The sequence below is a fragment of the Calliphora vicina genome, chromosome 4 (genome assembly GCF_958450345.1).
Source record: "Calliphora vicina chromosome 4, idCalVici1.1, whole genome shotgun sequence".
Taxonomy (NCBI): Eukaryota; Metazoa; Arthropoda; class Insecta; order Diptera; family Calliphoridae; genus Calliphora; species Calliphora vicina.
The window spans coordinates 96443533-96460780 of record NC_088783.1 but is presented as its reverse complement, the minus strand read 5'-3'; the positions used below and the strand labels follow the sequence as shown (position 1 = coordinate 96460780).

At 29.1% G+C, this 17248-nt stretch overlaps 1 protein-coding gene across 1 annotated transcript in view; it reads left to right on the top strand.

Moving 5' to 3' along the window:
* Positions 1–17248, top strand: part of Rbcn-3A (Rabconnectin-3A) — a 452485-nt gene that overhangs the window by 308329 nt on the left and 126908 nt on the right. The window contains exon 15 of the mRNA XM_065506903.1: positions 5154–5238. Within this exon, the coding sequence (XP_065362975.1) occupies positions 5154–5238 (85 nt within the window). The remainder of the gene's footprint in view (positions 1–5153; positions 5239–17248) is intronic.

The window sequence follows — 17248 nt, the reverse complement described above, 5'->3', positions numbered from 1 at the left end:
CGGGATTTTTAGTCGGGAATTCCGGGAGTTAAAAACTGACGAAAATACATAGAAAACAACTTATAAAAACCCTAGATGTGAGCCACTGTATGTACCTGAAGTGTACTAATTAGGGGACCCCTGTCCACGCCCTTGGTGGGCCCATCGATATGATCGTTTAATTAACTCTTAGCAATACTGTAACATACTGTGTGTCACATCTCTATAGAGTGTTGAACTAAAGCAATAGTTTGCGTTTTCTTTTTTATGTTTGTTTCAAGTTCTGTTACTCTTGTGTGTAAACTGCGTTTTGTTGTTCATACGTATACTTTCTCACAGATTTCGTCTACATTGCCATTACACGTGATTTCGTAAACTGTTTCGACAACATGACGTTGTGTTCCGGAGCAGCATAATTGACCACTGACCAACCAATCGTCTTGTAGGTAGAGGAGGTTTAGATGAGTTAAAATTTGGAATTAGGACTTTAAACACTAAACATTTCAGTTTTTTTACATTTGTGGTATACCTATTTTTGATTGGTTAGTGTTAGGTTTACATCCAGGAAAGTAAAAAAAGTCTTTTAAGTTCAACTTTTAGAGAAATTTTGAGAAAAAGTGAAAATATTAATCTAAGGCCCGTTTTCTCAATGTATCAACAAACTGCCTGTTACTAAATGTCGACATAAATTTATTAGGCCGATAAACTGTCCGTTAACAATTTTGGTTTTCTCAATATACCGACAAATAACATTATTTTCAGTTGGCAATACATACCACTCAAAATAGATGTGAAAATTGGGAACCCTGCCTTCAAGTGACAATATGTTTACATACATAAATCAGCTGTTTAATGTGGCCATCGACAGCCGGAATCTTGAAAAATTCATTATCCTGCATGTCTGCCAGGTAGTTAGGCCTGGCATGATAAACTCTTTCATCATTCACTTGGAACTCATCTTCGAGTTCATCCTCCATCAAATTAATGTTAATTCCTCTATTAAACTTTTTTTTTTATAAAATCTAATTTCGTTTACAAAAACACAAACACATAAAAACTATGAACAGCAGTCAGCTAATTGAATTTATCTGTACTAAAAATTAGCTATACCACATTACCCGCCAATACCATATTACCCGAACTTACTCTAATGTGTTTATATTGTTCTCAAAGGTAACATATAGAAGAAAAATAATTTCAATATTTGCATTACTGGGAGGTCCAGAGCCTTCCGAAATAGAAATAGTAAAAATACTTTACGCCAAATTTTCATAAATTTTAAATTTACTAAAAATTTCAGAAGGATCTCGACCTCGCAGTAATAAATAAAATAATTTGTTGTTTCCTCTTTGAAATCAAATTTTTAATTAATTTTTGAAAAGAAAAAACTTAAATTATAAAATTTTCAAAGCAACTATTTTTTATATTATTTTTTAAGTTGTGTTATTTTTCATCTTCCCAAAATATTACCTTTGCGCTTCGCCACCCCAATTAGAAGAAAGAAATAGTACTACATAAGGAGTGAGATCGAAAAATTCTTAACATACATATATGTTTATAAAAAAGAAACCACTAAACTTACAGCTTTAATTTTTTTTTTATTTGATTGAAATTATTATTACAATTTACAAAAAAAAATATTTTTATAGTTTTAATCACTAGTGATGAAATTTTGAACCTTTTTCGGAAACCCTTCCATTAACGTTTTTATAGTGCTTTCTGTCACTTTGCTCGAACATGTAGTCCATCTCCGTTTAAAATCTACCACACTTTTGGACACCTTTTTTGTACTCTTCAATTCTCTTTTAACAAGAGCCCAATATCTCTCCACTGGCCTTAGCTCCGGGCAGTTTGGAGGATTTGCCTCTCTTGGTACAAATACCACATTATTGTTCTTGTACCACTCAAGGGCTTGTTTGCCATAGTGACAGGATGCCAAGTCAGGCCAAAAATAAGTGGACACATTATGAAGTCTTATGAATGGAAGCAGCCTTTTTTGTAAACATTCCTTGATGTAAATTTCGGTATTTATAGAGCCCGTTGTAACAAATGAGTGGCTTCTTTTGCCGCAACTGCATATTGCTTGCCATACCAAGAACTTTCTGGGAAATTTTGTCTGCTTTTGGGTCCTAAACTTTTCTTCAACATTCCCTCGAGCATCAGCAACATAAAATTTTTGACCTGGAAGTTGCGAAAAATCTGCCAGAACATACGTTTCGTCATCCATTATGCAGCAAGAATATTTTTTTATAAAACTTGACTTCAATTTCCGTGCTCTGTTTTTGGCCTCTAAATTTTTAGTAGCGTTCCTGTCAGGAACTTTTTGAGCCTTGTATGTTTTTAAACCTGCATTAGCTTTAACTTTTCGTACCAAATAGTCCGAGCACTGAGCTAACCGGGCTGCTTTCCTACCGGATGTGTTGGGAGCTCTTTTGAAAATGCGTTCTATTTTTTTGGCTTTAGAAACATCATGTGGACCATTCCTTCTACCTGAACCAGGTTTTCTATCAACTGACAAGTTCTCCCGGTACTGTTTAATAACATTGGAAACAGTTTGACGGCAGACCTTTGTATGCTTGGCCAACTTTTTGTAAGACCAAGTTGGGTTTTGTTGAAAATATTTAATAATTTCAGTACGCACTTTTTTCTGGTCACTCATTTTAATCAGATTAACAAAAAAATTAATATAATTGACATTACACATAATAACTGACATGTTTTTCAAAGGTAACTTGATCAAAAAAAAATTCAAATAATACTTGGGTTAAAAAATGTAATGAAAAACGTGTGTTAAGAATTTTTCGATCTCACTCCTTATTAAGTCTCACTTTTTGAATCTTATTGTAAATGTCTAATTTCTGGGTCCATTATAATGAAAATGCAAAAGAAAGTTAACACAAAGTCACCATTTGTGAATTCAAAATCACGTGTTTAAAATTTTTAGGTTTCTTATTATAAAATATTCAAAAAGTACCATGCAATAAAGAAATAGTACAAAATCTAAAACATTTTAGAAGCTTTTTAAACCACTACACAATTTTGATGTATTGTAGTTCCAGTAGTACAAATATGGTCCAAATTTTAAATTCTATGGATAAGTTTTTTTAAAATTTTTTTTTATAAAATTGTGAATTTTTTTAGACGTTTCTCCACATAATTTATGATAACTCCAAAAAGGTTAGACTGATATTATTAAAATAAACTTAGAAAAGTTTAAATTTATATAACCAAAAAAGTACCATTGCATTTTAATCGGTTCAGTAGTTTCGGAGTTGTATTAACAAATTGAAGCAAAAAATATATATTTTTACGTGAAAATAGCAAATTTTTTTGTTTTAAAAAATCCTTGAAAAATTGAAACTAGCCCTTTTGAGTTATCATAAATTATGTGGAGAAACATCAAAAAAAATTCACAATTTTAGAAAAAAAAATTAAAAAAATCTTTTCATATACTTATAAATTTGTTGTTAATTAAAAAAATCGGAAGAGATTTGCTTTAAAAGATTTTGATCTTGCTATTAGCAAAACTCCAGAGTAAGGTATGCAAAAAAAATTAAAATTTTATTTTCAAATGCGAATACAAGAGATTCTTTTAGATCCTACATGTATAAAAATATTTTAAATCGGATCGAGCACAAAAATTTTACATCATTTTTTTTTGGTGCCTTGAGGTTCCGGCCCCCTTGTTGTATAAGGTGTAAATTCAAAATATAAACTCAAAAACACCTCCTCTATAGCCATGTGAAATTTTATTAACCATTTCCCCCACTGTGCGACGTATGTTTGTCCATTGTACTACATATTTTCAAAATTTTGTTAATAAAAATCTAAAAATTTAACATTTATTTTTTAAATTTGTTTGAAAATATTGCTACTTTGATTCCAACTCGATACTTCAAATAAAATGTGCAACATCTAAATGTTGATTTTATTTTTTATTCTGTAATATAAACGCAACTTAAATTTTTATAAAAAAGAAAACTACAAAATATTATACAATTAAACCAGAGACATAACTGTTATAAGAAATATCTAAAAAAATTTACTCATAACTGTTATATTGTAGAAATAAATTTTTGTTTCTTTAAATAATAGTTATTCTCAATGAAAATAAGTTTTGCTTTTCAATAAGTGTTATTCATAATAAATAATTTTTTTCGTTGCTTATAACTTTTATTTTTGATTTTTATGTTTTTACGTTGCCTTATAAGAGTTATCCATAATAAATATTTTTTTACGTTACTCATAACTTTTATTTTCGATTTATATTTTTTTACGTTGCCTAATAAGAGTTATTTATAATAAATATTTTTTTTCGTTACTCATAACTTTTATTTTCGATTTAACTTCACCTGAAGTATCTCCACTTCAACCAATATCCGATTTTCTGATTGACGAATCGACGAATCTAAATACGTCATCGTTGTTCGGAACATCAATTAGAGAACTTGAAGTGGATTTATCTTCAGATGATGACAAAGACAATATTAGCAGCTATAGCTGAAATAGAGAGCTTTAAACCTATGAGACTGGACGTAGAAGCCGATTTGTTGCAATATTAGGAAGAGAAAAAGGATAGTGCAATTTTTAAATAAATTGGTTCATATTGTCTATGCACTGCCGGCTAAACGGCTTTCTGTTGAAAGAGCATTTTCTGCTTTGCGTATTTTGTTGACTTAGAAAAGGTGCAACTTGGCGGACAATGCGTTTGCTAAAACATTGATTGTGAAACAAAATTCTTCATAATTACAAAACACACAATAAAAAACATCAATCTCATACCTAGCTTATTTTTTTTGCGACTTTAAAGGTTAAATTCAATGTATGTACTAATAAAATGCAACCAAGGTGGCGAAAGAAACTTCTTTTGAGTTATGAGCAACGAAAAAAATATATTCTTTAGAATAACTGTTATTAGGCAACTTAAAAACATACAAATTGAAAAAAAAAGTTATGAGCAACGTAAAAAAATATAAATCGAAAATAAAAGTTATGAGCAACGATAAAAAATATTTATTATGAATAACTCTTATTTGAAAACGTAAAAATTATTCATTGATTTATGCCTAACTTTTTCAGTCTCAAAAAATTTAGTAACAGTTATTTTTGGTCTCTGAATTAAACACTAAATACATAGTATTTTTGATTATCAAATTAATTTTTTTTAATTTTAGAATGACATATGGAACATCTCTATCGCCGGAATCAAATTTGAACTACCACTCAAATTCATCACAATCAGGCAGAGGAACTGACATTGTAAGTAACATTTCATTTAAATATAAAATAAAATAAAAAAAAAGAAATATATAAGTTAAAAAGAGGAAAGACATTCAAAAGTCTATTAACATGTAAAATTCATAATGCAAGCGAAGAATATCAAAGTAATGTCTGCATTGTATGAGAAATGCAAACTTTTGACAAATATTTCAAAAAATATCGTTTTTCATAAATTAAAAAAAAAATATGATTTCAGTGCTACCGTTTTAATTTTTTTTATTTGAATTTATTAGTATCTATTAGCATAATTGGAACCCGTCAACTTTCAATGTCATCGACTTTAAACTTATGACATGTATTATCCTTTAAAATATTAGAAACACAATAACAATATTTGAATTTCTAACCGATCCACAGTGGGAGAAATGGCCAATCTGGTGGCGCTTTAATTATATCTTTATAATTACTGATCTGATCTATTACAAATGTTCAGTGAAATTATAGCAAGGATATGCCCTTTCAAAAATTTTTTGGGACATGCCGCTTCAGTACAGTGTGCGCCATTAATGCTGTATCATTCATCATCGACAATTAATATATTAATAGTTGTATGTATGTATGTTTATAATTTTGTATTACATTCGATTTTAAAACTTTTTTTTAAACAAAATTATATTTTAGGCATTATATATTATATTTATTTATTTAAATATGAGAAGTAAAATATGAATAATGTGACAATGCTAAATTCTACTATGATGATTTTTTTGTAATTATTATTTCTTCTTTTTTCATTTAAAATGTTTTTTTAATTTTTTTTTATTGATTTATTGTGGTCTGTGCAAGAAATTGCTAATTTCGCATTGCTTTGTTAATATGTAATTTAAAAAAAATAGCTAATTTTAAGTATAGTATTTTTTTTAAATAAAGCAGTTGTGTTTTATTTTTGTAATTTTTTTTTTTTTATTTTTCTTATTAAAAAAATTAAAGTAACAAATTCTTGATGTAAATTATGGAATATTTTTTAAATAATAAGATCCTACTTTATATTTGCTCATGTTCTAGAAGAAACTATTTGGAAAATTATTCTGAGTCAGAGCTTTCCGAAATGTGGGTGTCTGGTAACTCATACTCATTTAAAAGAAGTTGCTTGACCTCATCATCTATTTCAATATGTTTTTTTGAGTACCTTGAGGTACTTTTAGATTTAGATGTAATGAAAGGGTCTGAAGAAACCAACAATGCATGGTTAATAAGAGACTGTAAATTTATTTCTGCTGAACGTTCAGTTACGCGTATGTCATTGGGGTAACACTCTTTTTTAGTTTAAGCTAAAACATCGTAACTTGGATAAATGTTACAATTTCGCTCTTTGGCACCATATTGCATTAATTTATATGTATTTTTTGAGTAGTCTCCATCTATATATAGGGCCAAAGCTTCCTCAGGTATATATGGAATAGCTGATTTTGGCTCAGCATTTACAGTTTTAATCATTTTTGAAGCTATTGTAGGTTCTGAGCTCAATTTCGAAACAACTTGTGAAGCATTCCTTTTTCAGATTTGAAAAGACTAATGCGCGTTGCTAACATTAACTCTTCTGTTGGCGTCTTATCAACAATACACAGTGGTTTAGAAACTTTTTTTTGGAAATAATTCGGTATCTCGGGAACTATTGGAGATATTATTACAAAATTTCACATGGTTAGAGCTGAGGTGTTTTTGAGTTGAATTACATTTGTTCAGCTTCCTAGGGGTAATACGGACCAGTTTGTGCCCCCTCAAAGTTGGTCACCTCGGGTCTCAAAATTTTTAAAAAAATCCCCAAAAATTCATTTATGATCCGAATGAGCTGAAATTTAAAATATAAATAGTCCTTGAGAAGATCTACAATAAATACGCTTACATGTGTAGGTTATCCCCTTCATTTGAAGAGATATTTAGGTTTATTTTTTTTTTTTTTTTTTTTAATTTTGCTCGATTTTTTTTTTGTTTTTTAGATATGGCGGCCCTACGGAGGGTCGAATTTTTTTTTTTCAAAATATCAGCTATATTGGCAATAAAACAGTTATCTCGTCCGTGTAAAAAGTTACACGCGTCCAAAGTTGGAACATGTAAAATGGGCCTAATTTTTTACGATTTTTCCTAAAAAAGTCCCTATATTTTTTCTTTTGTAGAAACAAATTTTCTTTGGGACTATATACAATTTTTATATGTTCCAGAAAGAAAACTTAATGCAAAAGCATGTAAAGTAAAATTGGGCTCACTTAAGCGGACACAGTATCCCCCAGACCTATCCAAACTTGGACAATTTTAAAAAAAATATTTAGGTTTCAGTAAAAAATTCTAAAAAGGCAAAGGCCCTCCGTAGGGCCGCCATATCTAAAAAAAAAAAAATCGAGCAAAATTAAAAAAAAAAAAAAATAAACCTAAATATCTCTTCAACTGATGTCATCGACTTTAAACACATGTAAGCGTATTTTTTGTAGATCTCCTCAAGGACTATTTATATTTAAAATTTCAGCTCATTCGGATCATAAATTGAATTTTTGGGGATTTTTTTAAAAATTTTGAGACCCGAGGTGACCAACTTTGAGGGGGCACAAACTGGTCCCCTCTGAACAAATGTAATTCAAATGAAAAAAATATGATTTCAGTGCTACCGTTTGGTTGTTATTTTGAACTAAAATGAGCTAATAACATAATTTTTTTATTTGAATTTATTAGTATCTATTAGCATAATTGGAACCCGTCAACTTTCAATGTCATCGACTTTAAACTTATGACATGTATTATCCTTTAAAATATTAGAAACACAATAACAATATTTGAATTTCTAACCGATCCACAGTGGGAGAAATGGCCAATCTGGTGGCGCTTTAATTATATCTTTATAATTACTGATCTGATCTATTACAAATGTTCAGTGAAATTATAGCAAGGATATGCCCTTTCAAAAATTTTTTGGGACATGCCGCTTCAGTACAGTGTGCGCCATTAATGCTGTATCATTCATCATCGACAATTAATATATTAATAGTTGTATGTATGTATGTTTATAATTTTGTATTACATTCGATTTTAAAACTTTTTTTTAAACAAAATTATATTTTAGGCATTATATATTATATTTATTTATTTAAATATGAGAAGTAAAATATGAATAATGTGACAATGCTAAATTCTACTATGATGATTTTTTTGTAATTATTATTTCTTCTTTTTTCATTTAAAATGTTTTTTTAATTTTTTTTTTATTGATTTATTGTGGTCTGTGCAAGAAATTGCTAATTTCGCATTGCTTTGTTAATATGTAATTTAAAAAAAATAGCTAATTTTAAGTATAGTATTTTTTTTAAATAAAGCAGTTGTGTTTTATTTTTGTAATTTTTTTTTTTTTATTTTTCTTATTAAAAAAATTAAAGTAACAAATTCTTGATGTAAATTATGGAATATTTTTTAAATAATAAGATCCTACTTTATATTTGCTCATGTTCTAGAAGAAACTATTTGGAAAATTATTCTGAGTCAGAGCTTTCCGAAATGTGGGTGTCTGGTAACTCATACTCATTTAAAAGAAGTTGCTTGACCTCATCATCTATTTCAATATGTTTTTTTGAGTACCTTGAGGTACTTTTAGATTTAGATGTAATGAAAGGGTCTGAAGAAACCAACAATGCATGGTTAATAAGAGACTGTAAATTTATTTCTGCTGAACGTTCAGTTACGCGTATGTCATTGGGGTAACACTCTTTTTTAGTTTAAGCTAAAACATCGTAACTTGGATAAATGTTACAATTTCGCTCTTTGGCACCATATTGCATTAATTTATATGTATTTTTTGAGTAGTCTCCATCTATATATAGGGCCAAAGCTTCCTCAGGTATATATGGAATAGGTGATTTTGGCTCAGCATTTACAGTTTTAATCATTTTTGAAGCTATTGTAGGTTCTGAGCTCAATTTCGAAACAACTTGTGAAGCATTCCTTTTTCAGATTTGAAAAGACTAATGCGCGTTGCTAACATTAACTCTTCTGTTGGCGTCTTATCAACAATACACAGTGGTTTAGAAACTTTTTTTTTGGAAATAATTCGGTATCTCGGGAACTATTGGAGATATTATTACAAAATTTCACATGGTTAGAGCTGAGGTGTTTTTGAGTTGAATTACATTTGTTCAGCTTCCTAGGGGTAATACGGACCAGTTTGTGCCCCCTCAAAGTTGGTCACCTCGGGTCTCAAAATTTTTAAAAAAATCCCCAAAAATTCATTTATGATCCGAATGAGCTGAAATTTAAAATATAAATAGTCCTTGAGAAGATCTACAATAAATACGCTTACATGTGTAGGTTATCCCCTTCATTTGAAGAGATATTTAGGTTTATTTATTTTTTTTTTTTTTTAATTTTGCTCGATTTTTTTTTTGTTTTTTAGATATGGCGGCCCTACGGAGGGTCGAATTTTTTTTTTCAAAATATCAGCTATATTGGCAATAAAACAGTTATCTCGTCCGTGTAAAAAGTTACACGCGTCCAAAGTTGGAACATGTAAAATGGGCCTAATTTTTTACGATTTTTCCTAAAAAAGTCCCTATATTTTTTCTTTTGTAGAAACAAATTTTCTTTGGGACTATATACAATTTTTATATGTTCCAGAAAGAAAACTTAATGCAAAAGCATGTAAAGTAAAATTGGGCTCACTTAAGCGGACACAGTATCCCCCAGACCTATCCAAACTTGGACAATTTTAAAAAAAATATTTAGGTTTCAGTAAAAAATTCTAAAAAGGCAAAGGCCCTCCGTAGGGCCGCCATATCTAAAAAAAAAAAAAATCGAGCAAAATTAAAAAAAAAAAAAAAATAAACCTAAATATCTCTTCAACTGAAGGGGATAACCTACACATGTAAGCGTATTTTTTGTAGATCTCCTCAAGGACTATTTATATTTAAAATTTCAGCTCATTCGGATCATAAATTGAATTTTTGGGGATTTTTTTAAAAATTTTGAGACCCGAGGTGACCAACTTTGAGGGGGCACAAACTGGTCCCCTCTGAACAAATGTAATTCAAATGAAAAACACCTCAGCTCTAACCATGTGAAATTTTGTAATAATATCTCCAATAGTTCCCGAGATACCGAATTATTTCCAAAAAAAAAAGTTTCTAAACCACTGTGCAATAGAAGATACCTTTTTTATTTGAGTTTTAGTTGAGCACTCTGAAAAATTTTTATATTTACGATGATCAATGGCTGGTTCTGGAAAAATAAGACCTTCTACCATTCTTTATTTCGATCTGCGAATTTTGTCATGATTCTGTGACTAGTTGTCCATTTGTACCGCAGTTTATTAACAAAATTTCTTAATTGTGAACGAATTTGTTGACATTGCTCTTCGTTATATTTTGATGGATCAATAACATTAGAAAAAACATGGATTTCCACCGCCAAAAACTTTTTTGCTAGTTCTGGTTCAGAGTGCCAAATTAAAAAAAGGGTGCGTTTAGACTCTGACATTGCATCTAAAAAACGTAAAAAATCATAAAGTTGCAAAAAGTTGCAGCTAATTTTTCACATGGACATAGAAAACAGAACATAGAAACAAATAAACCAAACATTGGAGCGGAATTCGTCGAATACTCCCAACTTTTATTCCACAGAAGTTTAAGTTACATATAATAAAACACTATTTTACACAGGTCATTTGTTTACCACATTTAAGAACAAAAACATACAAGCACAAATCACAAACATATTTTTTTATTTAATACATACCTAATAATTTCAATTTAAACACTAATTCAAAAAAATATATATAAAGTAATGATTTTGTTGTGTAATCAAACATTAACTTTAAAAAATCGCGAAAAGTATTAATGCACTTGCTAAAACATATGACGAGTTTGAAAGCTCACAGGTGGGCGAACATCGAGAGCAAAACTAAACAAAAAAAAACAAAAATCCGTTGGTTTCTTAGTTACCAAAAAAATAAAAAAAATTAGCAGAATTCTAAAATTTAAAATTTCCTTAAAGCGCCACTAGATTGGCCATTTCTCACACTGTGCGATCCTAGTATTCGATACACAAATGTACCTACTCAATACTTTCAGAGTTTAATTTCATATTTTTTTAACCCGCTCCTTACTTTTAAAGAAATTTAAAGTGATTAAAACGTTAAAGAAAACTAATTAGCAATTTGGAAACTGCAATAGGAAACTCTGTGGTAGTTGGACTATAGGTAGCAAGAATACCCTTGACGTCTTACTTGACACTCATTTTCCAGGCTGCCTCCTAGTCAATGCACAGTGGTCGGAGCTGTATGAAGGCGGCGGCCAAAAATACTTCCAGTTAGGTATCACCTTGAAATTTCGGTCACGGCTTTATAAATATGTCAGAACTATTTAATGATAAAATGGGAATGGGAACTATTTAATGATAAAATTCACCCCAACGCACAGTAGGTAATTTGACACAATATCTTGGCCAAAAATAATTTTTTCACTAACAATTATAATGTTTTTGTTAATGACGTTTGATTAAGCATAAATCAAAGCAAATAACTGCATATTTGGTTTTTGTAAAAAACAAATATCGGCTGATTTATGGGCTGTCGAAGTAGATTTGATTTACATCATTTTCTTTCGTCTCAGCTCATTTTCTTTTGCCTCAGCTTAAAATATAGCGAACTTTCTAAATTGAAAAAAAAAAAATAATAAGAAAAAAATCTATCCTGTTTACAATTTTATTATCAGTGAAATTTATTTAAATAATGTATCAAAACAAGATTTATATTCGGTAAAGCAAAATATACAAACTTTTTATAAAAATTTATCGTTAAGGTGGCACAAAGCTCACGGAAAATCAGCGACTTTTTCCAGAAAGATTTTGTCTGAATGGCTTATACGCCATTTTCTCATTTTCGTGGCAAACCTAAAAATATTCACTATTACAAAAATCAAAAAAACCAACTGTACGTGCTCATGAAAAACTCCTAAATTCCAAATTTCAGTCATATCGGTCCAAAACTTTGGCTGATATTAATTATGGCCTAAAAAGTAGGTAAAAATACCTACTGTTCAACGCGCAGTGTGTGGTCATGACATTCTAGTAAATCAAAATTCCATACCTCGGTAATAAATAATATTACATTTATAATTTTTGATACAATATAAAATAAGGATAATACACACTTTTTTTTAAAAAATGGGCGTAATGGGACAACTGCCAAACCCACTCCCCATATAAGTGAAACTATAAACTTTTTTAAAATTGATAAAATATTAAAAATCAAGAATTCTTACTAATTTTTATAGAGAAAATTGCAAACTAAATCTTAGGCAAGCCAATCAGAATATGTGTATTGAACTCTTGTTTTTATACGATTGCATTTTTGCCAAAATTTTTCATTTTTTTGCAATTATAATTTAAGCGTGTTTCTAAATGACTTTCTTCAAATGTGTAGCCTTTATTATACCCTTCACCATGAGTATATATATATAACTTATAACTTTATATATAACTTTGTCATTCCGTTTGTAATTTCTACATTTTTCATTTGCGACCCCATAAAGTATATATATTCTGGATCGTTATAGATAGCGGAGTCGATATAGCCATGTCCGTCTGTGTGTTGAAATCAACTTTCTAAATCCCCTAAATAACTTACAAACATGATTGATACATCAAAATCTCCGGAATTCTTCCGAGATATAAGCAAAAAAACCCATGTATTTTGTTAGTGTTTCATGAAATCATGTACATATATAATAGCATAATAAAAAGAAAACAAAAGTTTAGTTGTGTGTATATTGTATGTATGTAGATGTGTGTAATACACATTGAGTATATACCCAGCAGTTAAGCAAGAAGTCAATGTATCCCTTAAAGACAGTAATTGTCACAAATGTCTTATTCAGTGTTGCCACTTCATGTGTAATTACACATATTGTGTGTAATTTTAACTTGGATGTGTAGCCCATGTGTAATTGAGTGAATGTGTAATTCACGTGTAATTTTAAATTCCAATTATATCCAAAATAAATTGTCAATGTATGTCTTTTATCTATATTTTGGATTTTAATTGAATGAATTATGGATTGTTCAGATTTCAAAACCGACTGAAATAAATATGTACGTTTATATGAGGGAATAGCTACTATCCTATATTTTACTCCTATACTCAGTATAATGGAATTATATGTATGAAGATATGAATCTAGTTTGAACTAAATTAACATTAAGGTTTGCAGAAAAATACGATAAGTAATTTGGAGATTGCTACGTTTGGTTTTCCAAGTGGACATTTCGCCGTTTGTGATAGTTTTGTTTGAGTAATATTGGTAATAGAAACTAAATTTTGGTTTATATTAAAGACTTTTAATTCCAACATGAAAAAAATATAAAACAACAAATAGTATTCAATAACTATACATTTTTACAAGTTATTAAAAATTGTTATTGGAAAAACGTTAATTTTCAAGATAACCCAAAATCGAAAATTTGTATTTTTATAATTTTAAATTGTTTATAGAATAAAGGTAGCGGTAACGATATAAACTATTATATCGGTAACGGTAATTGCAGTTATTTCGGGGTAAAGTTAGCCAATCTTAACAGAAAAAAACAAGAACGTAGGAATTTGTGTGAGAAAATGTTTTTTACAAATTGTTACTAGTTATTTTTTTACCCGTAAGAACTGTTTTGTGTTTATGCTATTGTCTGTCTAGTTCCTGGTGTGTGTTTTCAATAATAAACAATAAAATTGACTTACTATTTACTATTTTGGAAGCTTTATTTCAAATTTATAACTACAAATTTTAAAAATATAAACGTTACAAGATTTTACTGGTAAAGTATTTACTGTGAAGGAAAATGGTCAGAGCTATAATTTTTAAACAAATACTAAAAAATATTTATCTTTGAAACTGAAAACAAAACTGATTTCAAAGCACTTTATATAAAATAGGAATAAATTCAAATTCGAAAGCAAACAGTGTGCTATTTTTTAAATATTGTTAAATTTTTAATACAAATGTAACAATTTTCAATTGAATAATCTCCGAATAAACATTGATTAATATTTGTTAAAAGCGTATTTGGGATTGACATATTTGACTGATCTCAAGAATTCATTAAATTAGAAAAGTTCATTAAAAAAAAGAGATTGCTAACCTTCTTTTAATACCCTAATATATCCAATTCCTGGATAAATTAAAACCACCGCAAGTGAAAATTGTCCATTGACAATAAAGTGATCGTATTTGGTCCAAACTGTGAAAAACCTTTTATATTCATGACAATTTTAGACAATTTCTCCTATTGAAATCACGAAAATTTATTTACATGTGTAATTTTTTCTCGTATGTGTAATTTAGGTATGAGGATGTGTAGTTTATAATTTTCTTGGTGGCAACACTGGTCTTATTACTTGGCTGACTCCATTTTATATATTTTGGTCATTTGACACGTGTGTGCACTTTGTAGTGCAGAGAGAAGACAATTGGTTACTTTATACATCCCAAGTAATCTAGCATGAAGACGATTGACACTTAAGTGTCTCCAAGTAATCCAAGTATATATACTGAATATATTCACCAATTCTATTTTGTTTCTTTGTAAATCTTATCTTATGTTAAAGTTGGTACAATTGTACTTTTTTTTGGTACATTTCGACCTTCTAAAGTACTGAAATAGCGACTCATTTGGTACAATTTAAAAATGTTTTTCCCCTCTTTGAATTTTTAGTATACAAATTTTTACTAAACAAATTATTGCGTCCATTTCATTGCATTTGTTGCAAATGTGAAAATAGTTTTTTATTTTCAAAATATAATAAAAACTATGGAAATAAACAGACTACATGTGCTAACATTATTTAAAGTCTTTTTAAATTTTAAAGTCTTTTGAAACCACTACACAATTTTGATGTACATATTGTGGTTCCAGTAGTACAAATATGGTCCAAATTTTAAATTCTATGAAATTTTTAGTAAAATTATAAATTTTTTTAGAGGTTTCTCCACATAATTAATGATAACTCAAAAAAGGTTAGTCAGATCTTATTAAAATAAACTTATAAAAGTTGCGATTTACATAATTTGTACATAGCATGGGGAAAATTTATTTAAAATTTCAATCAATCGAAAGAAGAACAATTTTTACTCAATTTTATGTATATCAAACGAAAAACTAAAATTTTGTGAACATGAGCGAATTCACCTAATTGTGAATAAATTCAAAAAAAAATCCATCAATTTTTATGATCAATATCTCATTTGGTTCCTATTACATGAGGCTTTGCGATAAACCAGTAAATCTGATTTTTTTTGCCATTTTCGGCAAAAAATCCAGCTTTCTAAAACAAAAAAAATTGCTATGTTCACATAAAAAATATATTTTTTACTTCAAATTGTTATTATAACTCCTAAACTACTGAACCGATTGAAACGCAATATATAAACGGATAAAAGGTTATGTAACTATCTCAACTTTTCTAAGTTTATTTTAATAACATCGGACTAACACCATTTGTTATCATTAATTATGTGGAGAAACGTCTTAAAAAATTTATAATTTTACTTAAACATTTTTAAAGAAAAATTTATGCATAGAATTGAAAAATTTTACCATTTTTGTACCTAGATATCCATGATGCATCAAATCTATATAGTGGTTAGTCAAGACTTTTTTTGCTGTTGACCTGTGTAATGTATGTTTATATTAAGTTTTGTTTTTTTGTGTACAATTGAATTTTTATGAAATTTTGTTGATGTTTTAATATATTAACCCCTATTTTCTCAATATCTGGTTATCGTTTTTCGTAACGATAAACCTCCAATTAACATTTTTTTTGTATGAGAACTGTCAGTTTATCGTCACGATATAAAATAACCAGAGAAAATGGGGGTAAATATATTAAAAAAAATGGTACCGCGAAGGTCCAAAAAGTACAATTTTTTTTGGAGGGTGGTACTAAATTGAAAACCCCATTTAACATCCCTGTCTTTTTCTCTAACAAAATAGAGAGAGTTGTTTATAATGAGTTCTCATATGAGTCAGTGTTGCCATATATTTTTTGAAGAAAACTTTTTATTTCTAAACAAAAAACTTTTTTTCAACAAAAAAACTTTTTTTAAGTACATACTAAAGTTACAAAACCCAATTTGTACATATATGTAATCAGACTGAGATAATTTATGTGAATTAAGTGCTGGAGACACTTTAAATATTTTCAAATCAATCTCCCCATTTAGTAATTGAATTTGGGGACTATCATTTTGAAATTACTGGTTGAACTTATTGATATCATAAATTTACAATTTCCCAAAAAACTTATTTTTAAAAAAATCAAACTTGTTGCATCTCAAAAACCTTGCAAAAAAGGGAAAACTTGACATATGGTAACACTGATATGAACAACTTTACACCCAACAACAACATTCTACAATGTGGAATGAAATGAAATGAGAATTACAAATCAAACACACGCGTGCATAATTTGTATGTATTTGAGTGCGTTTGGTTTATTTATTTTTTATTTTTGTTGTTGTTATTTTTATACCCTACACCACCATAGTGGGGGGTCTAATACCCACCTTAAAGTATACCGATCGACTTAGAATCACATTCTGAGTCGATTAAACGATGTCCGTCCGTCTGGCTGGTTGGCTGTCCATGTAAACCTTGTGCGCAGAGTACAGGTCGCAATTTTGAAGATATTTCGATAAAATTTGGTACATACAATTTTTTCGGCCCAAGGACGAAGCCTATTGAAACTGGCTGAAATCGGTCCATTATTTCACCTAGCCCCCATACAAATGTCCTCTCGAAATTGGACTTTATCGGTCATAAATGTTTAATTTATATATGTATCTACACAAATTTCGCTCCAAATAAGTTTTATATATACAAAATTCATGTCACCAAATTTTTTTACGATCGGTCCATAATTACACACAAAAAAATAATCGAAGCTATATAAACTAAGCTTAAATAGTTAATTTCTTTTTATATGAAAACTAAAAACTAAGTTTTATTATCTATGCTAATAGGT